This window comes from Mercenaria mercenaria, chromosome 8 (assembly GCF_021730395.1).
Source record: "Mercenaria mercenaria strain notata chromosome 8, MADL_Memer_1, whole genome shotgun sequence".
NCBI lineage: Eukaryota > Metazoa > Mollusca > Bivalvia > Venerida > Veneridae > Mercenaria > Mercenaria mercenaria.
Genome location: NC_069368.1, coordinates 19,956,767 through 19,980,306, shown reverse-complemented (window position 1 = coordinate 19,980,306; position 23,540 = coordinate 19,956,767). Strand labels below are relative to the sequence as shown.

General features: G+C 34.8%; 1 protein-coding gene across 2 annotated transcripts in view; it reads left to right on the top strand.

The window, feature by feature from the left end:
- LOC123565832 (uncharacterized) overlaps positions 1-19,037 on the top strand; it is a 59,489-nt gene extending 40,452 nt beyond the window's left edge. Inside the window, exons 2-11 of one of the 2 annotated variants that reach the window (XM_053549493.1) lie at positions 8,698-8,905; positions 9,251-9,342; positions 10,916-11,118; positions 11,467-11,635; positions 12,111-12,279; positions 12,717-12,814; positions 13,478-13,622; positions 14,362-14,444; positions 17,230-17,395; positions 17,610-19,037. In XM_053549493.1, the coding sequence (XP_053405468.1) occupies positions 9,289-9,342; positions 10,916-11,118; positions 11,467-11,635; positions 12,111-12,279; positions 12,717-12,814; positions 13,478-13,622; positions 14,362-14,444; positions 17,230-17,395; positions 17,610-17,734 (1,212 nt within the window). In that variant the 5' untranslated portion in view covers positions 8,698-8,905; positions 9,251-9,288 and the 3' untranslated portion in view covers positions 17,735-19,037. The remainder of the gene's footprint in view (positions 1-8,697; positions 8,906-9,250; positions 9,343-10,915; positions 11,119-11,466; positions 11,636-12,110; positions 12,280-12,716; positions 12,815-13,477; positions 13,623-14,361; positions 14,445-17,229; positions 17,396-17,609) is intronic. The other variant, XM_045359613.2, reaches the window with a different exon arrangement.
- The last annotated feature ends 4,503 nt before the right edge of the window (positions 19,038-23,540 follow it).

Sequence of the window (23,540 nt, the reverse complement as noted above, 5' to 3'; positions counted from 1 at the left end):
GGACTTTGTACTGGAGCATTTCTTCTCATGCATGGAGGGATTTTGATGTAACTTGGCAACAAATGTTCACCAACATAAGGTGATTGCCATGCGCAAAAAACCAGGTCCCTAGGTCTAAGGTCAAGTTCATATTTAGAGGTCAAAGGTCAAATTCAAGAATGACTTGTCCGGAGCATATCTTTCTTTATGCATTGAGGGATTTGATGTAACTTGGACAAATTTTCACCACCATGAGGCACCCTTGTTTTTTAGAATTTCGTCCTTTGTTGTTACTATTAAATAGATTTTATTGTAACTTTTTATTAATGGCCATAGAGAAAAATGGAGACCCACTTTTCTGTGGTCAACATGCATGTTTACATCATTTTTAGGTGTATTTTGGACAATCTTACACGGGGAAAAGAGTTTCTTGTGGACTTATTTATGTAGATTTTTTTTTTTTTTTTTAATTTAATTAATTTTCCTTTGTTGGTACTATAAATACTTATATGATAACTTTTTATAATCGGACAAAAACATTTCAATTATGAAAACAACTGGTGGGTTTTTATATATGCACATTTAACCAGGTGTGTTGTATATTACATATTGTATTACATAGTACAATTTGTTTATCATCATTGATGATTCAGTTTCATGATGTTATAGTTAAAGTTTACTGCAGTAGAGAAATTAGGTAGCCTTCCAGTAGGGGACTTTGTATGCCATGGCAATACGTCATACATTCACATGTTAACACTCTAGAGGTCACAATTTTGGCCAATCATAATGAAACTTGGTAGAAATGTTACCCCAAATAAAAATCTTGGACGAGTTCGATTTTAGGTAATTGGTTTCAAAAAACTAGGTCACAAGGTCAAATATAAAAGCAAGGAGTGGACTGCTAGAGGGAAGGAAAAAGCGCCAAAATTTGGCAGGGCTCCAGTTAAGATGCGTATTAGCGTAAATTACGATTTGATATAATGCATATACGCAGGTGTGTATCAATTTTAGGCGTATAAAAACGTATAAGAAATTACAGGAAACTCCTGCAATGACTTTTTACTACGTAAACAAAAACTCTGAATCATCTAAGTCTTTAGTAACAAAGCACGGTTAGCTTAATTCTCCCACCCAAAAGTACATTACGCCTTGAATTGGTATTATAAGTTAAAACTATATTATATACCCAATGCATTCGTAATGTCAAATAGTGGGAAACAAGATGATGTACGATAGTGTATTCTAAAGCGGTGTCGATCTGAGATTGTAAAAATAGTGAACAAAAACACTACGCATCTTTAAACCAACAAGAAACGATCATTAAAACATATTTAAAGGCTATATTGAGTAATTCTATTGGATTCAGTAGCGGTATTGTAAGCCAGAGTATAACCAGGGAGACAAAAGCAAAAACTTAATGCTGATTGAAACTGAACTGCAAACAAATTCATGGGTGTTACACAAAGTAATAAAATATGTTATAAACCGTTTCTTTTTTTTTTAAATTTACAAATTTTCAGAGTAAAATTACTCCTAGTAAATTTAGATTTTACTTATTACTCATTCACAAAATTTATGATGAGTAAATACTCATAGGCAACAAAATTATTGGGCCTTGTATTGGTTCATTGAAAAGTCGCAGTTGGAGTCAGGGAAAAGTCAGGAAATAGTTTGGTATTTAATTTTCTCAACTAAGTGGGCAACCCGAGGAAAAAAACTGTATAATATATGTTTGTTACTAGCTTAATTACTACAATAACCGTATCACTTAATTGGGTTTTTATGGTAAGACTAGATGATGCAATGAAAAGACAAAAGCATATTGCTTGTATTTATTAACTTGAAATTATCTTTATGTATGCAAGTTTCTTGTGTGAATTTAGTTTTATTCAGTTCATCATGTTCATGTCTGAAAACATAGGTTGTCATTTCGTTTGAACAACATAGGAGCAAGGGATTAAATATAAATTGTGACTTTAGATTTCGAGAAAATAGTTTTCAACTTCGACTCCCCATAAACTATTGTCACTCTACTGGTACTTGAAACAATTTTGTACGGTTCTAATATTTTATTGGGTTATCAAAAATGTTAAATTAGTAGATTGTTTTAGCCATTTCATCCATTAAGGTAAACTTTACATAAAAAGTATTGGGTGGAAGTGCTGTTTGTAGGTAAAAAAAAGTGTACTTTATATAAGCAGGGGCCTCAAACTGGGCCTCAGAAGTTTCGCCACTTTTTTAGCTCACCAGAGCTGAGGGCTCAGGGTGAGCTATTCTGATCACTCACGTCCGGCGTCGGCGTCCGTCCGTAAACTTTTACTTTAAACGACATCTCCTCCTAAAACTGCTGGGCCCTAATTTCATTCCAAACTTCACAGGAAATGTTCTTGGGTGAAGCTGTACAAAAAGTGTTCAAAGAATTGAATTCCATGCAGAACCGAAAGGATAAACTTTAAAAATCTTCTTCTCAAAAACAAGAAGCCATAGGAGCTTAGATATTTGGTGTGAAGCATTGCTAGTGGACCTCTACCAAATTTGTTCAAAATTCCTGGACCCTGGGGTCAAAATTGACCCGCCCAGGGGTCACTTGATTTTACATAGGGAAATTCTTAAAAAATTCTCTTCTCAAAAACCAGAAGCCCTAGAACTTAGATATTTGACATGTAGCATTGCCTAGTGGACTCTACTAAAGTTGTTTCAAATCATGTCCCCAGGATCCAACAAAAATTGACCGCCCCAAGGGTCACTTGAATATTTAACATATTTTCTATAGGAAAATATTCAAAGTTTTAAAAAAAAATACCAGAAGGCTAGAGCTTAGATATTTTTTGACATTGTAGCTTTGCCTAGTGGACTCGCCTATACAAAATATGTTCATATCATGGAACCACGGGGTCAAATTGACCCCGCCCCAGGGGTACTTAATTTTTATATAGGAAAATCTTCAAAAATTTTCTAAAATAAACCAGAAGGCGAGGATCTTAGATACTTTGAATGAAGCAATTTGCCTAGGTAGATTTCTACAAATAATTTGTTCAAATCATGACCCCGGGGTCCAATTGAGCTTGCCCCATGGGGTTACTTGATTTGTACATAGAAAAATCTTCAAAATTTGCCAAAAAATAAACCTGAAGCCTAGATCTTAGATTTTTGATATGTAACGTTGCCAAAATTGCCCCCGCCCCATTGGGGTTACTTGATTGTACATAGAAAATGCTTGCAAAATTTTAAAATAAACCAGAAGGCCTAGAGCCTAGATATTTGACATGTAGCATTGCCTAGTGGACCGTCTACAAAAATTTGTTCAAATCATGACCCGGGTCCAAAATTGACCCCGCCCCCTGGGTCACTTAATTTTATTATAGGAAATCTTCAAAAATCTTTTTAAAATAAACCAGAAGGCTCTAGTAGACTTCTACAAATTTGTTCAAATCATGAACCCCGGAGGTTCCAAGTGAGCCCACCCCATGGGGTTACTTGATTGTACATAGAAAAATTCTTCAAAATTTGCTACAGATAAACCAGAAGGCCTAGATGTTTGATATTTGATATGTAACATTGCATGTAAGCTTCTACAAACTTTGTTCAAATCATGACCCCTGGGGTAAAATTAGCCCCGCCCCTAGGGGTTACTTGATTATACATCGGAACTCTTCCAAAATTTTTCTAAAAGGTCATCAAGATTTGACTTTGAAAACATGTAGCTCATAATACTCAGGGAGCGATCCAGGGTCATCATGACCCTCTTGTTTAGAGAAACTGACGACAAATTGTAGCTGAATTAAATTTTTTTTTTGACTGAAATTTTGCAACTTATAATAAATTTTGTAACCTCTTCATGGTTGAGCTTTTGTAACTGCTCTATTTCCTTTCATGGGTTATCCATCGGTCAACAATTTGTTAAAAAATTTACTTCAAAATCCAGGGCCTTATTTACACCAAACTTAAACAGGAATTATCCTAGGTGACCCCCTACCAATATTTGTTTTAAAGATTCATTTTCATTTTTGGAATTGTATATGTCATTGTTGATTAATACTGTCTGCAAAACAGAATATGTTTTTCTGTAAATTACATGATGGGCATTTATTGGATATAATTTTTAGCTCAACTATCGTTGAATAAAGGAGGGCTATCTACTCGACCTGTGCATTGGCGTCTTTCCGCGTCCCACCTTAGTGAAGTTTTTTACACTTTCATTTAGGCTCACCTGGTCAAAAGTGGACAAGTGAGCTTTTGTGATCACCCTTCGTCCGTCGTCCGTCGTGCGATCAGCGCTGACGTGCGTCAACAATTTCTTGTCTGCTGATAGTGGTTCATTTATGATTTTATTTTAACCAACTTGTTCGCTCACAACCTTGTATCACATAAGATCACGGTTCCTTTCTTGAACTGGCCATATGGGTTCAGAGTTTGGCCCCTGAAAGGGCCAAAATTAGCTTTTTGCCTTGTCTGAAACATTTAGCAGCTTTATTTATGATTGGCATTTTTAACCAAACTTGCACACAACTTGTATCACCATAAGATCTTGGTTCCTTTCTTGAACTGCGAACGATTCCTTATGGGTTTCCAGAGTGATGGCCCCTGAAAGGGGACCAGAATTAGCTTCTTTGTGACCTTGTCTGCACAATAGCAGCTTTATTTATGATTTTGAATTTAATCAAACTTGCACAAAACTTGTTGTCACCTTAGATCTCGGTTCCTTTTTGAATCGGGCCAGATCCCTTAATGGGTTCAGAGTTATGGCCCCTGAAAGGGCCCAAAAATTAGGCTATTTTGACATGTTCTGCACAAAAGCAGCTTCATTTATGATTTGATTTTATACCAAACTTGCACACAACTTGTATCACCAAGATCTTGCTTTCCTTTCTTTCAACTGGCCAGGATTCCTTCATGGGTTCCAGGATGTTATGGCCCATTGTTAAAGGTCCAAAATTGGCTTATTTTTGGCTGTTGCAGCCATATAGAGACTTCATTTTATGGTTTTATCTGATACAAACTTCCCAAAATATCTTAAACAACTATAAATCTGGATTCCATGAACAAGTAATCAGATCCAATTGTAGGTTCCAGAGATATTTTATATCTGATTACCCCTCCCTGATTGTAAATCAAATGGATTTATATCAGTAAGTACTTACAGGACTTATTTGAAAATTTTCATTATTGTTATGAGTTGGATGAGACAATCAGGGTAGATAACTATGGACTATTTTATGTCAAATTTCCTCCCTTTTTCAAATTAAAAAGGGTGTATCTCGTTAACTAATGAAGATCATGATCTGAAAAATCTTCATTTATGTCAACAGTTTTATTTGGCAGATCCTTTTTTTGTTCACTTACAATATTTTTTTTTGTAATTACTTCCATTGTACGTTACTATAAATAGCTTATTTGTTAGTTACTTTTTTATTACTGGCCGTAGGGTAAAACCGAGACCACTTTTCTTGGTACCAACATGGATGGTACTCCCATTTTTTAGGTGTATTTTGACATCATCTGTACCTTGTAAGAATTTTTTTTTCTTTTTGGTTAATTTCGTCGTTTTGTTGTCCTGTCCTTGAGGACTTAGATATTTTTTCATGAGGACCTTCTTGTCCTCAGTGCAATGATAACGGTGAGCGAGATAGGGCCATCATGGCCCTCTTGTTTTCTTTTTTTTGTGCATACGACTATAGCATACTTGTGGGTGGAGGGTTGTGCATTTGTCACTTACAGCGTTTGTCAATGACAGCTCTTGTTTTTTATTTGTTAGACTTTTGTGTTATATTTATTATGTTCATAAGTATTTGTTTTTGTTTTTTTTTCTAAATATATAGATTAATTATGTGTGAAATTTTCAGTGGTGATTGTTGTATTGTTTTCAAAATTGTATTAAGTGGATTGGTATAGAAAAATGATTATGAGAAATGCAAAAGAATTTTTAAATGCCAATTTGGAATTTGTTTGTACGTCCGAAAAAATCTGGACTGTTCAACAAAAATGTCAGGAACTGAAAGTATCTTTTGCATACAGACCCTGGATTTGTTCGTATGTACGAACAAATTCCAAATTGCTTTTTTATTATTTTAAAAGTTAATTCTTTTTCAGTTCTCTCATGTGTTCATACATATGAACAAATGCAGGCTGCTCATTACTCACAAATGATTGTGAAGGGAAAAAGAATTTTTATAGCAGTTCGGATTTGTTCGTACGTACAAACAAATCTGGCTGTTCGATCAGAATTGAAAATAATATGGACTGGATTTGTTCGTACGTACGAACAAAATTCCAAATGGCATTTTTTTAAGAATAAAATTCTTTTTCAGTTCTCTCATTTGTTCGTACGTATAAAAACAAATGATAGTGTGAAATGAAATGGAAAAAGAATTTTAGAAGCAGTTTGGAATTTTGTTGTATCGGCCGACCGAACAAATCTGGGCCATGTTTGAACAGAATATCAGAAATGAAAAAAATATGAACAGGATTTGCGAAACAAATGATAATGAGAAATGAAAATGAATTTTTAAGCCAGTTCGGAATTTTGTTCGTACGTCCGAAAAAATCGGGGCTGTTGAAACAGAAGAATATCAGAGATTGAAAAAAAATAGGACAGGATTTGTTGTACCATACGAAACAAAATTCCAAAATTGGCATTTTTTAAAGAATAAATTCTTTTTCAGTTCTTCATTTGTTCATACGTTACGAACAAATCAGACTGTTCGTACGTACGAACAAATGATAGTGAGAAATGCCACACAAAGACTTTTAAAGCAGTTTGGAATTTTGTTTCGTACGTCCGAACAAATCTGGGCTGTTGAACAGAATATCAGAATTGAAAAAAAAATATGGACAGGATTAGTTCGTACGTACGAACAAATTCCAAATTGCATTTTTTTAAGAATAAATTCTTTTTTCAGTTCTCTCATTTGTTCGTAGTACGAACAAATGATAGTGAGAAATGAAATGAAAAAGAATTTTTAAAGAGTTTGGGAATTTTGTTCGTACGTCCGAACAACTGGGTCTGTTTGTTTTTTTTTAAACTGAATAATCAGGAATTGAATAATAATATGGACCGGATTTGTGCGTACGTACGAACAAAATGCCAAATTGCCATTTTTTTAAGAATAAATTCTTTTGCGGTTCTCTCATTGGTTCGTACGTACGAACAATCCAGGCTGTTCATAGTATGAAACAAATGATAGTGAGGAAATGTTAAAGAAAATTTAAAGCTATTTTGGAATTTTGTTCGGATCACGTTCCGAACAATTCTGGGCTGTTTGAACAGAATATCAGAATTGAAAAATTAATATGGGACAGGATTGTTGTACGTACTGTACAAATTCCCAAGTTGCATTTTTTTTAAGAATACATTCTTTTTTGGTTCTCTCATTTTTCGTACGTACGAACAAATCCTGGCTTGTTCATAGTATGAACAAATGATAGTGAGAAATGAAAAAGTTAATTTTAAAGCTATTTGGAATTTTGTTCGACGTACGAACAAATCAGAGCTGTTTTGAAACAGCATGTCTGAACTGAAACAAATAATACGGAATATGGATTATTGCGTCGTAGTACGAACTGCAGGATTTGTTGTACGTACGAACCAAAAATTCCAAATTGCAATTAAAAATTTGAGAAATGACAAGAATTTGTAAATGTTATTTGGAATTTTGTTCGTACGTAACGAACAAATTTTGATTTTCTGTTGCTGTGGTCTGCGCTAGTTTCTTCACTTTTTGCTGTGATTTTCACCAGTTAAAACTCCGTATAGCGGCCCAAAAAAGAGGGGACAGACGGAAGATCTCTTTTTATTCCCGCCACCAGGTAAGCAGATAGTTGTGTTCTTAGATTGTAGGCAGTTTTTGCTTTTGTTTTAGAGGTTTCTCAGTTTTAAGAGTTTTAGGGTCTGAGTATTTATCACAGACACTTGGGATCAGGACCCGCCCCACCCCTACCCATCCCCTTCAGGGAATATGTTTTAGCATTTTAACATATATTGAGCATAGGTGCATTTTGTAACCATTTCAGTGTGTTTTAAAAATGCATTTTTATTATCAATGCTCTTAATAATTACAAGAAGTTTGAAGGATGGGGGGTGGGGTGGGGTGGGGAATTGGGTGTGTTGATATCAAAGAATAAATTTTAATATCACCAGTATAAAATTTTAGATTTAGTGGTATCGCAAAATCGATCTATTTCAAGCCATCCTAAATTCTTTTTAATGATATCTTAAATTCACGTCTGGATTCAGTAAAGTAGAATTAAAGATATTATTAATTTGAATTTAAGATATCATAAAATAAATCGGATTTGAACGAGTTTGGAAAATTCATAAATGAATTTAGGATGTCACAAAATAGTGAAAAAAAAAAGAAAAAGAAAAAAAAAAAAAACACAAACACATCAATAACAGTCAAACAGCCAACCCCCAACACCACCCCCACCCGCAAATACATGTTTTTGAAATATAGCTACAGAAAGTGCTGGCAGTATGGCGATTCGATAAAGAAAACGTGATTCAGTAATGAAGCGTTCTTTTTATACTTTAAGAAGGAAATTTAGACAAGACCAATAATTAGCAACAACAAACTCAAAAGAAAGAGACAAGTTTATCTAATATTTTGTTCTTTGCTAGAAAATGTCTTTTTTTCTAAATTTTAAATAAGCTTAAAATGCAGATTCTATTGTCCTGGATTTTATTTTTTCATTCTCAAAGGTAACTTTACTTTGTAGGTGGACGATGCCACTGGCACTATATACACTTACTGGCAGCTGGAGGATCTCTCAAGAAAGGTTGGCAGTTTCTTGTACAGGAAAGGGCTCCGAAAGAATGACGTTATCTGTTACTGTGGCACCAACAACCCAGAGTTTTGTTTTCTGTTACTAGGATGTGCTTCTGTTGGTATTGTCTTGACGACGGCTAATCCTGCAATCACGTCTGGTAATTCTTTCATCTCTCCAAATCTCATATGTTATTAAATGATGTACAAGTGAAACAAATTTTCACGTTTTACCTAAATTTCCAGAAACTATTCACATCTTATGCTATACTTCCACATATTTATGCTAATATTATAACATACTAGTAATTTCTTGACTTGCATTACTCCCCCATTCTCTCGTCTATCTCATTCGTTTATGCTATAACTCATAACTGGATTCCGTGTCAATTTTTGTCCATATATTCTCTAACCACTAAAAGAGAAGATGTTGAATTAAATGCAACGATATTTAATTTCTTATACTAGTCCGATCAAAATATACGTTTGAAATTCATGTTATGCAGGAGAGCTGGAAAAGCATGTGAAGCATTCAGGGACGAGGATGCTCGTTACTATTCCTCCGCTTGTAATAAAGGCAAGGGAAGCAGACATCAGCGTTAGTATCGTCTCTTTATAGCTCAAATGAACTTTGTTCAGGATGAAGTATTAGTACTGGGGATGGACAGGCGTCCATCGTCCTGCTTCCGTAGTCTGTCGTCCTGCAGTAACAATTTTATTTTATCATATTCACCTCTAACACTACTGATGAGGATTACACCAGTCAAGGTCAGTAGCATCAGTAGCAAGGATCTTTATCAAAATTTGTTCAAACTGGTTTGCTGGGTCCCTTTCAGGAACCGCTGGAACTGAAAATAGAAGAAAAAAATCTTTAAACGACTTCTTCTCATGAACCACTCGATGGGTCTTCCCCAAACTCGGTCTTTAGCATCCTTGTATAAACTTTTTTCAATGTTGTTCAAATGCACCCGCTTAGCAAGCACTGTTATGGTCCGCCAGGTCTAAAAGTAGAAAATTATTTCAATGACTTCATGAACCACTGGATGGATCTTCGCCAAACTTGGTCTGTAGCATCCTTGTTTGCTCCTCTCTCATATTCATGCAAAAAAAAGTAGAAAAAGTTTTCCACAACTTCCGCAGCATATCACCACAGCAGCATTAGTAAATTGATCAGTAGACCGGCTTCATTCCCTATGTCTCCCATAACTAAGTTTTCTTTATTTACAGTGGAACTCTAGCATGTTGTTTCTTTACTTACAAATTGGTTCAACCATCAGATGAAAGTGGTCTTGTTCAGAGGCTTAAATTTTACTTACAAATTGGTTTTAACCATTAGATGATTAGATTGCTTGCAGTACTTACTAAAAATAACCATTTTATTTCCTTATTTAAAGCGGGTAGGGTTGTGTTAATATGTCAAGTAAAAGTGAGTGTTGTATAGTGTTATATATTTCAAATACCCAAGACTGGTGAAGTTTCGGAGAAATGTATGATAAGTACTTAGAATATTTTCGAAAATTCTAGAATAAGCTTAAGTAGTAATTTTCATAAAGCAGTGCATGCATAGCTCGTAGGGCGTTAAAATGGATACAGTCTAATAGACAGAGTAAAGCGGACGACGTTGTAAATGTGCCGTTGGCTGGCTTTGTCTTGCATGATTCCATAAGGCTAGCGTTAATACCCTCACAAATATTGAGGAATTTTGTTAAGCTTACGTCTAAGACCAAATCAACAGAACCGCTTTTAATGCATGTACGCATTGCAATGTTAGTACTCATGAAAACCCTTAGATACTTTAAAAGCCTTATCAACACAAGTAAGTACTACATGATGTTAAACCCACAAATCTTTTCTTTCTGGTGTTTTTCTTTTTCTCATGTTTTATTAGCAACGGTGAAAAAATGTGTTTTCTCCGTAACGTAAATATATTATATTAGTGGATTTCTCGTAAAAATCAGAATTCATGCAAAAATATGAAAGCATGTTGCTATGTTAGGAACTGCGGAATAGTAGTTCGAAAACCTGCTCAAATAGTTTAACACATCCAGATTATCTAGAGAAGACAAATGATTCAGAGATATGTCGTTACAAATTGCCTTTAGTTCTGTTTTGATATTATAGGCTTTAAAACCATATCAATCATAAATCAGTTGTTGTTTTTGTTTGTGTAGGACATTATAGTTATAGGTAAAGCTGATGGTTGCCGGCCTTTTTCCGATATGTTAGCCGACGACGGCAAGTGTTTTCCGACGGATATTTCAATCAACCCACAGGAAGATGTTGTCATTATGCCTTATAGCAGTGGTACCACTGGGCTTCCTAAAGGCGTGATGCTAAGTCATTATAATGTCGTATCGAATCTAATACAACACCAGTAAGAATTTTCCTTTGCAGTTCTTGTATTGAAAATATGAGAAAATCACTAATGACGTGAACGATCGCAAGGAAATATTGATATGTTTTATACTGTACAATCAATGCATAATTATAATTTGATTTTGTTTTTTCATTCTCTTGTCATCAAATATCTATTTGTTAGTTTAGTCGACAACAACGGGATTGTTTGGTAAAACTACTTTGTAACCAATGGTTTCAATTCCTCTGTATCAATCTTGCCTCTTTTAAGTTCATCGCATGTTTTTAAACTAACTGGAGCAGACTCTTTCTGTTAATCCCGACCCATAACCTATAATTGTATTTTCTGTGTCTATGTTTATTTTAGAAATGCTTTTAGTACCACCACGGATGACACATACCTCGCAGTACTCCCATTCTACCACATATATGGAATGGTTATGTCCTTGTGTGGTACATTACAAGATGGCGGTTTAGTGGTTATACCCACTGGGTTCGATCCTGAAGGATATTTAAAGGCAATTGTGAAACATAAGGTATTAAATTTCTGTTGATAATTATTTCATCTAATACAGAATAGGTTAGAAGTTGTTCGTATAAACCCTAGACTTAATGTAACATCATGCGTAACTGACTCTAAACAAACTTCCTAGGGACATTCAAGGACATGTGCCAATGTCGATTAGTTCGAAAACTGGACACTACCATACCTCGGATGCCTTTATTGATAGAACTCCTTCGTGTGAGGTATTGGAGGCAGGGGTTCCTCTACCATAACATTTGTTGTACTTTAACACATTATCTTTAATAAGATGGAACTGAACTAAAGATGCTGCGTGCCACTCTGGCTTCGTTAGTAAATTTTACGTAAAACAAGCAAAATGTTATGTAATAACTTCAAGGGATTTCAGAAATACTTTAATTCACTTTGTTTCAAAATATGGAATTATTCCATGCATAATTAATTTATATGAGTGTAAAGTGTTCTTAGGTACTCTTTCGATTTTTCAGGTAACACAAATTACTCTGACACCACCTTTATTGTTGTTTCTCACTCGCCATCCTGCCGTTGACAGGATTGATCTCTCATGTTTACGCAAAATAATTTGTGGTGCTGCTCCGCTTGCAGAGGCAGTTTCCCAGGAGTTCATGGGCAAGAAGAATAAAATTATACGACAAAGTTAGTTATTAGCTCGATCATTCGAAGTATAAAATTTAGAGCTATTGCTCTCATCCATTCGCCGGCCTCTTTTTTTTTAATGTAAGCTGGTATCTCAGTAAGCACTTGTAGGAATAGATTGAAAGTTCACACACTTAATATTTGTGGTGATCTAACGTGCAGTGTATACGTTCCATAACACTACTTTATATTTAAACAACATTATGCCCCCTTTTTTTCCTGCCAATTTTTTATTATGTTTTTATATGTATTCTTGTATCCCAGTTACAACTAGATCTACGGTTTGATGATGCACAGTCGTGAGGACGCACATGTATTTTATTACCCAACATACCTTTAGGTTTACTGCGATGTATCTGCTTTATGGCTTACGTCTTAGATGAAAATACTTTTCCTGTTTTGTAGATTAAAGTCGATTCGTGTTCTTTGTTTTGCAGGTTATGGTATGACAGAGACCTCTCCTGTGGTTACTTTAGATTATGAAACAATTACAGCAGGGTCTGTTGGACCGCTGCTTGCGAACACAGAAGCCAAGGTACTCTCAGTTAACTCAATCAATCTGTTATTTCGTCTGTGTAATAGTTAAATAATAAACCTAACAATATCGGATTTTCCGAAAATATAAACCAGGTTATTCCAAGAATACAAAAATGTAAATCTGATTGTCCCAAAAATATAAATGTAGCATTTTATACAGAGCTTGACGTTAGTTGTGTTTTTTAAGTCACGACGGCAACTTAATTATGAAATAATTTATTGCAAAAGAGTGCTTTAACACTTTTTATGCACGATGGACGGTTATACGTCGGGGGTAATAATTGTACGAGGGCGCAGCCCGAGTGAAATTATTTGTACGACGTATTACCGCCCGAGTGTATAAATAGTGTTTAAAACACTCTTTTGCTATAAATTATTTCGATTCTAATATGCCCTTAATCTAAAACAGTAGATAAAATATAGAAGCACTCTTTCTTGGTCGCAACAAAAACTTTGACGTCACCGCACGTTAACGTGGTCAATGATCGAAAATCCCAACAGCTGAGGAGGGGAGACTTATTATGTACTGTATGCTAACTTGTACTATTTGTAACCCTAATATTTTGAGTTGTTACTTCTACTGCTTTTACTGATTGCAATACATTAAAAGAAGGAATCTGTACATACCTGTTTATACATTTTAGTTTCTATGTTTATTCAGTTTATAGACCCAGCGACTGGGAAAAGCCTGGGACGTAACGAGACGGGAGAGTTGTGTGTAAGAGGTCCTCAAATAATGAAAGGTTATCTAAACAATGAAAAGGCCACGAAAACAACGATAGACGAAGATGGATGGCTACATACAGGTTGGAAGTTTAGACCTTCTAGCACATTTAATGCGCACATTTAAGGTCAAGAAGTATATCATAAAAAACAAACAGAAATATTTGATAAACGAACATGATCTGTACCAACAATCTACATGTCCATTATATGTTCTTACGTACCGTCCAGTACGATGCATACTAATATATTCTCAATACGTTGTCCTTTAAAGCTGAATGCCGTTTGTAAAGAAATAGTAATAAACTATTGCTGAAAACTATGAAAATTACGTTGCATCTAGGTATTTGGGACATTACTGCAAATGCATCAAAACGGAGATATGTAGCATTTCTTTGAAAATTGACCATTGTTTTGCAGAGTTAAAATACATGTTTAACATGCTATTCAATTTGTGATTTGGTGTTGTTTGATAATTTTTATTAACATGAAAGGCTAAACTTTAACGTTTGTATCTCATATAAAGGGACCATAAAAACGACGGGTGTTTATGTTAGCGAAATCAGCGAGACAGCCTATTGTTAGCTTTTTTTCTATTGTTTCTGCGTAAAATGTTAGCTAACAAAATAGTCAACCCTTTGATACTGTTTTTGAACTACCGGGTAACCTTCAAGATCATATAACAGTCTATTCAAATAATTCTGTAATGGAAGATTAAATATTCCACTTTTTATTCGTGCAAGCATATCATGAATTAAGATTTGTTTTCTTGCTTACTGTGAATGTGAAATGTGATCAGAAGCCATGATAAATCTTTTGTAGGAGATATAGGACGTATGGGAGACAACGACTGTATTGTGATAACAGATCGTCTTAAAGAGTTGATCAAGTATAAGGACCTACAGGTATGTGTGTATTATTAGGATCTCTGTAGTTACGCAGTCTTTCAACCCGTTCGTCTGTCCATGTACCCGTTATTGTAATTTGTTACCACATATGTCATATTGTTAACCAATTCAAAATATTTAGACGTGAAAATACTTTGGTTATTAAAAAATAGAAAAAATGGACAACCACGGGCCGCCCAACCCGAAATAAACCATAAAGAAGAATTTAAAATATTTGACTCTATAGGTAAACCTATATTAGGTTATTCAGCGGGAGTATAAGAATTCTAGAAATGCACAATTGTCGAACAAGTACAGATACGTTTGGCAAATTACTAGAATGAACCAAAATGTTGCAAACAATTTTCCTCTGAGTGGATGCGGAAGACATCCGTTATCAGTTACAGACGTTGATGACCCTTCTGTTTCTTTTTCTAGAAATTTTACCATAAAAAGACTTAAGAGAATACGTTTATCATTCATTGTGCTCAGAATTCAACAATCTAACGAACTCCTCGACTTGCAAACTTTACACAAATGTTTTACATCATTAGACCTACCGATCCGTACAGACGACATGCGGTACAACTTGCATTAAGATATAACACCTCATGTCCCTTTGTAGGTTGCATAGATTAAGAAAGTCAGCATTTGTTAAGACATACGGGTTTATTTACAATTTAGACGAACTATACTAAGAATCGACCCAGGTATAAATACATCGGCTTATTAAACAGTTTTTGTCCTGCGCAAACTTTAAGATAGTTATATACTTCTTAGCCGAAAAGTGTAATGAATTAAACTTACAACTCCAACCCTTTCCAAATCTTCCATATTCCATAACCGACTTTCGAACCCGATTTCGTTATGTTCAATTATCCGACTTCTTTTTTCTAAAACATTTTCTATTTCAGTGATTCCATCCTATTTGATTCCATCCTTTTTGATTTAGTCCTTTTCCTAATCAATAATTCCTCATTATGTACTCAAATAACCGTAAGCAACAGATGTAGAATCAATTACTCCTTGGTATTTTTGAAAAAAAAAATGACTGAAAGTAAACACTAAAGTACTGATATAAACAACACAATTAAAGTCAGATCTAATAGACCTAATAGACAATACATTCGGCTGTGATTCAACTTTGCTAAAGTTGTAATCAAGAACTGTAAACTGACCAGATAAACAAAGTGAAAAACATTTACATGTATAAGCAATTAATAAAGGATTCGAAAAACATAACAAACTTATTAAGGTCAACCAAATTCACTTCTGTTGAGAACTTCGCATATCTGACCAGTTATAATGGTAAACAAAATCATTTAGGCCAAAACTTAATCGATAAAACATTCCGATGTTACCAAACTTGCTAGATTAGTAATATTTGCAATGATATAAACATATAAACAAAATTAGTAGTTTTTTGAAGGAGCTATCATAATTTTCTACCTAAACCAATACCAGATAAAATAAAAAACAACTATTAATTAACTAAAAACTGACCTGCGAAATATCATTGTAGTACAAAGTGACCAACAAAGAAAGGCAAAAAGTGATCTTTAACACAAATGGTATCTTAATACAACACAGCTTGTTATATAACAACACAAAAAGGATCTGAAAAAGTGATTTCGTAATACAAGCGGTCTCTTAGTAAACACGGTCTCTCAAACAAGTTTGACGTTATATTCAAAAACCCATATTTATCTAATTTCCGATGTTGTAGACATACACTTATAATAGAAAAGGGGAGGCACTTAAGTATTGATGAATATAGACTGTGTCCACATTTTAATGGCAATAATTTGTTTAGTTGTCTATCATACAACATAATACGAGAAAGACATTTAAAATAGCATGATTATCTCCCAAGGTCATCGAACAATTGCTCATTTATAAGGAGAATGAGTTGAATATGTATTTATTCGCTCTCAAGATTTTGTAATTAACGCGCTCGGCTTGAAAGAGTCGTTTATATAAGCTTATATTATATACTTACAAAGACTGATTAGCAGCGGTAGCAGAGATATTAGATTATTGGTTTTATAGACTTTTGTGATAGGTAAAGCTGTCCCGCTTTATCGGTAAAAGTTGGTAATGCCACGTTTGTAAGCCTTTTCATAACCATGTACGTTTGTTTTTCAACAAGGCACATCAGTTATAAAGACTTTTCACAAATAGTTGAAGATTTATTGTTTCATTCTCATTTGTATGGGGATTATTGTACTGTGTATTTAATTTTTTTTTGTATAGACTGTATATTTTCTCATTGAAGGTTTCACTAGGTCTCCCGTTTTCAGAATTATTTTAAAGAAAATTGTTATGTTAACACAATTGCTATTGTTTGATAACGTACATGTGCATAGTTTATGCGTCTTTCTTTCGTCCATTGAATAGCTAATAAGGCCTAAAAATTGTTTGTTTTCGGAATTCCGACCTACCCTGGAAAAGTCGCCATATGACATAAATTTTGTCAGTGTGCCCCTAAACCCAATAAAAAAAATCATTGTCTTCGAAGGCATAGTGAAGATTCTTCACCATTACATATAGTACAGTATTTTCCTGTTCAGAGGGTATACCCTTTTAGCCTAATTTCGATTTCCAAAAAACTTCGCCTAATACTTATTGCAACATAGTGCTATGTTGTTCATTAATCAGGCAGTTTACATAAAACTTACAAAAAGCGTTAATTCAGTCTACCATAACCATTTATAAGCAAACATAGTTGCTGTCTGGAAAATCTGTTGACCTAAACATTCCGTTCCAGTGATTATTCCTCAGTCTGTCTATTAAAATATTTCAGGTCGCACCTGCAGAGCTAGAAGACTTGTTACACAAACATCCAGCAATAGAAGATGTAGCAGTGATTGGTATGCCAGATGAACGAGCTGGAGAGCTTCCAATGGCTTATGTTGTACTTAAGCCTGATATGTCACTCAGTGAACATGACATTATAAAATATGTAGAACGTATGTTAAATTCTCAAGCTCCTAATGTTGTAGTTTGCCCTACGTAGGATTTCTACTTTCAAATATACAAGATTATATAAAACTGATGCAAAAAAGAAGAAAATGTGCAAAGTCGAGACGTCAAAATTTTAATTTGTAGTTTTATTAATCATATCATACATGTAATTATATATTAATCTTTTTAAACAAAATATGTCTTCTATGTTTGTTTCAGAAAATGTTGCAGATTTCAAGAATCTGAGAGGTGGTGTCAAATTTGTGAAAGAAATAAAAAAGTCTCCGAGCGGGAAAATACTGCGTAGGCTGCTCAAAGACCAGTTGTCAGGTTCACAGCATTGACGAACATTTGAATACACTTAAAAAGGATTTTTAACATCATTAACATTGTTGTGTGAGTTATATATTACTAATATAAATATTGACAGGAATATCTCACTGCATATTCACCAGATACTTTTATTCAGCCGCATGTGGAAACAACAACAATATTTTACTTACGTACGCTTCACCTTAGGCAAGAGAAGTAACCGGTGCAACTATTTCACGTTTGCAATTGTCTGTGTGTTGAAATTTTCTAACTAGGTCAAAACATTGTAATTATACTTAAGGCTTTCAACTGGATATATGTATGGTGTTCGCAGCAAATGCTTTATGACGTATTCGTACCATCTTTCCCACCTGGAATTGATTTTTGACCATCAATTGAAAGGTAACATATAGCTTCTAGAAAAAAAGTATATTGTTTCCATGGTTGATGATGTAAGTGTCAAAGTTTGTAAACTTTGTGTATTTGAGCAATATTTTTGAACACTCAAATTGTTGTTGTTAACCCATTGTTAACTAGCATATTTCAAACGTTTTGTGGATGTTGTGTGATTTGGAAAGGCTTGCTTTTCCGATATATTTTTATTTTTTAACCCAATGTTGTTCAGCAGGTGCATTTTACTCTGCTATGTGTGCATGTTTAAACGTTTTCAAGCTACATGCATTTGTCAAGAACTTTTCTTTCATATCAAATTTGGTAGTTCATAGTCTGCACGTTATATTGTGAAAAGTATAACATACGTTTTGATTATCCAAAGCCACAACACTTTATTGAACCCTTGATTAACTTGATTCAACGTGTGTCTGAGATGGAGATATCCGCTCTCCATGTATGTTCTCATACTGGTCTTCCATTTATAAAGTTATTATAATGAAGATTTAACTTACCATATTTGCGTTGCGGTGTTAGTAAGGACATAAGGATAGCAAAACAGAAATTAACTTGTTTTTACTTGCATTTTAAAGTATAAGAGGCTCTTAGCCTTTGAGGTAGATGGTCCCCACCTTCAATTAAACTCCGTCTTCACATGTAATTGTTTTAGTTTAAAATATGGTGGGTCTTGGAGGAGACTCTAAACATAAGTGTGTAACTCGGCACTTATAGCTTGGAGTGAGCTTGGTAACGTCTTGTATCAGCCCTTGAACTTAACTATTGACGGGTAGAAATGAGACGGCGATGATGGCGATCGATAAATATACGTTTGCAAGTCAAAAGTGTAGTATCACCAATACTAGAGCATATTCAATGAAAATGTTAATTTAAAGTTAGTTATGAATATTTTACCTTTTGGGTAGAGGCCCGTGTATGAATACTATCAGGTATGAATACTATCAGGTATTATAAAGAAACATACATTGAGAAACTTAAAGGATGTACAGTTGTAGATAAATGCACCAAAAGAGACCAAATCGAAGCTCAAGTGCATCGTTGCGGCGTAGAATACAGCAGTATCTAAGTACAAAAAAACATGCTTCAGTTTGTGATGAGGCCTTATTTGGACCCATGCAGTCGGCATCCTGAAAATCTGTCGGCAATGTAATATATACAGCTATTTGAACATGTATCATACCATCAATATATCCACATGGTTGAATGTATCCTCAAAGCTGCCTGGACGCTGAGAATTACATTTAAAAGGATTCGAGCCCATTTTCGGACACCTGAAAAATAACGATGTTCAACACATTGGGCCGTTCTTCGTTGGTAAAAAATGCATGAACTGCTTTACTAATTTCATTTTGTAATTTAGAAATATTCCAACGATGACCTGGGGTGATCAGATATTTGCTGAAGTGCATCGTTTTGACACAGAATCTAACAGTATCTAAGCACCAAAACATATTCCAATTTTATGATGAAGGCTTCTTTGGACGCATGCCGTGGGCATTCTGAAAATCTGCCGACAGTGTAATTTGTATTATTATTTGGACATACATACCAGCAATATATCCACCTGGTTTAAGTCATCCTCGAATCCTCATGGACACTGCGAATTATAGCAGTAACAAGGATTTATGTCCATTTTCGGACACCTAAAAAGACTTAAAATTACGATTTTCAACAGATTTAACCGTTCTTCACTGACATAAAATTCATAAACTGCTAAAAACTAATTTCATTTTGAATTTTAAAGACTCTAACGATGACCTAAGGGGACCTAATCGTGGCTTAAGTCAATCGTTTAAAGTGCAGAATACAGCAGTATCTAAGCACCAAAACATGTTCCAATCTCGTGATTAGGCCTTCTTTGGACGTATACCGTCGGCATTTAAAAGATAGATCCGTCGGCAATGTAATATATGTATATATATGTACTATTATTTGGACATACATACCAGCAATATGTCCTGAAGGTTTAATTCATCTTCAAAACTTCCTGGACGCCGTGAATTACAGCAGTAACAAGAATTCGAGCCCATTTTCGGACACCTAAAATGCTTAAAATTACGATATTCAACAGATTTAACCCTTAGTCTGCTGGCGGCAGATGATTCTGCCTTTGCGACCAGTGCAGACCAAGATCAGCCTGCACATCCGTGCAGTCTGATCATGGTCTGCACTGTCCGCTATTCAGTCAGTAAATTTTCAGTGCAAACCCCTTAGGATAAAAAATGGTATGGTCCAAATTGAAAGATGGACCAGTCCATTATAGAAATACAGCAGAGTAAGGGTTAATAGTTCTTCGCCGACATATTATTCATAAAATGCTAAAACTAATTTCATTTTTTTTATATCATAAAGACTCTAACGATGACCTAAGGAAACCAAATCGTGACTCAAGTCAATCGTTTAGGCCTTCTTTGGACGTATACCGTCGGCATCCTGAAAATCCGCCGACAATGTAGTACGTACTGGTATTTGGACATACATACCAGCAATATATCCAGATGGTTTTATTTATCTTCAAAGCCTCTTGGACGCTGTGAATAAAGCAGTAACAAGGATCCAAGCCCATTTTCGGACACCTGAAAATTTTGCTGATATTTATGCATTTTGTTATTGTCATGCTATGTCACTTGTTACCTAAATTAACTTATTATTATTATTTATTATTATATTTACATTATATCTTTTTCCATTTGTAAACAGTATCATATTATAAATTGCACACGTTTTGTTACATTTAACATTAAAATCAGCTTCACAACCATTCTGTTCACCAGACGGGACATCTGCGACGTCATCTCAGGAACGTTCGCCCTGACTATACGCGGACGTCGTCAAAATTGGCATGTTATCACTAAGCAGCGTTAACGTAAATTTCGTGTCTTTCCATTTGCTGTTTATACAAAATGAACGTCATAATTGCCAATTGAAAAGAATAAGGCAATTTTTATTCAATTTTTTATTTTTCATAAGATTCAACTAAGAAACTGATGTTTATGGCACGCCAGTTATCCAATAATTACGTGAACCCAGGTTCACGGCCGAAAAACTAGGATTAACGATCGATAAACCAGGGCACACTTTTACCGTCGCCGCTAGGGAGCGCCTCGATGTCCTAAATATATCAGATATCTATTTTAGAAATTACGGTGTTCCGTTTGGACAATAGTAAACCGCGATGCACGATGGCGCGATGGCACGATGATGAAACAACGATGGTACGATGGTATAAACGCGATGGCACGATGACAAAATCGCGGTGGTGCGATGGTACGATGGTGAAATGTCGATGTAATATCGCGTTTTCATCATCGTACCATCGCATTTTTACCATCGCACCATCGTGCCATCGCGTTTTCATCATCGTAACATCGTGCCATCGCGTTTTCACCATCGTACCATCGCGTTATCATCATCGTACCATAGTGGTTTCACCATCGTACCATCGCGTTTTCACCATCGTACCATCGCGTTTTCACGATGGTACGATGATGAAACAACGATGGTACGATGGTGAAAACGCGATGGTACGATGATGAAAACGCGATATTACATCGACATTTCACCATCGTACCATCGCGATTTCATCATCGTGCCATCGTGTTTTCACCATCGTACCATCGTTGTTTCATCATCGTACCATCGTGCATCGCGTTTTAGTATTAAATAAAAAGTCACGACTGTCCAAACGGAACACCGTAAAAAATGCACCATTTGAAAGGGGATGCATATCCGTTCATGCATACCGAAAATCATTACAATCTGCGATGATGCTGGAATTCGTGAGGAAAGTAGCGAGCCACGCTTAAGTCCGCGGCAACAAAATTGAGATGGCAAACTTAAAAATTTAATGATTTGGCAGCTTTGTATTCCTTGACTGAAAGTTCACTATGGACGTTACATATGTTAGCTAGGTAGCTATCACGAGAATATTCTAAACTTTCCAGGGCATATGTACATTTTTATGAAAACATTACAGCAATAAATGATATGCTGTATACATTTCATTATTACCTGGAAATGATTTAGCGCAAACAATCGCGTTAATGCTCGATACTGCCACGAGATAGCTAGGCAGATACCACGATAATATTTTAAACTTTCCAGCAAATGTGTACGTTTCTGAAAACTATCGCATTAAAGTATAAATTCATTTGCAGGAATTATTAGGCTTTTTGAGATAAACTTATCAGAAAAAGTTCGAAATATCGAGATAACTATTTTTAAGGTATCCAGCTAGCTACCGAGATAATAAACGGCACTTACGCAAAAATATCGAGATAATAATGTAAATTATCGCAATAATATTAAAAAAAAAAAAAAAAAAAAAAAAAAAATAAAAAAAAAAAATAAACATACGACTATCAAGGTAATATTTTCAGAAAACTTCATTTATTGAAACGATATTTTTAAGTTAGCTACCAAGCTATCTCAAGGCATACAGTGAACAATGAATTCGCCACACGGGATTCCTATCGGTGCTCGATATTAAATGAGACACTTACGTGCTTTCCTATGATTTAAAATAACAGAACACCATAACATTAGTTATCAGGTCAGCTTAATTTATGGACATATTTTGGTAAGTATAATAAATAGATAATCAAGGCCTTCAATGGGTTGTTTGTCTAATATACCAAATTTATAAAATACCACTGACCATCCCATTTATAAAATGCTGCAAAAATGCTTATTTTTTCGATTATAGGTATTACACAAAAAGCAGCAGCGTTTATCAGTTCATTATCAATTATGTCAATAAAAAGTCACCATATGAAATACATTGTGTCAGTGTGACAGTAAACCCAGTGAAAAATGCAAATAAAAAGTGGGATTTGGATTGTACTTGTCGAGATAACGTGTATTTTGTATCAATCTGCGTTCAATCAATTATTTATTCTCTTTTGAAAAAAGGATTCACTGAATATGTAGCACGATGAAGCTTTTAATTGTGGTATTATATTATGAATTTACAACTGCTTTTGGTGAGTTTTTTTCTTGGTATTAAGTATATTTCTTCATTTGCATTGAAGTTAAAATAAATAATAAGATAAGACTTTTGGAATAATTCGTTTAATTCTGCTTGATGACTTGTACAAAAAAGATAAATTTACGATATTAAATCAAAAGATCAACAGTTTCTTGCCTTTATTCAACATATCTTTTAGGGTATTTATAAAACGAAAAACTTCAAATAGCGTCAGTCCACCATATCAAAACAAAGATATTGGAAAATTACTAAATGTCCTGGATCCGAAACCTTCTTTGGCTATACTACGCCACTGACCATAACAAAATGTTATCATTTTCAATACCAAAGAATTGTGTCAGGATGTTACAGTTATTTTGGGACTTTCTGAAGCAAATCTACTATGAAACTGTTACATCAACTACAGTCCTTTTGTTTTAGTTGGGTTCAACGTCATTGCGGTA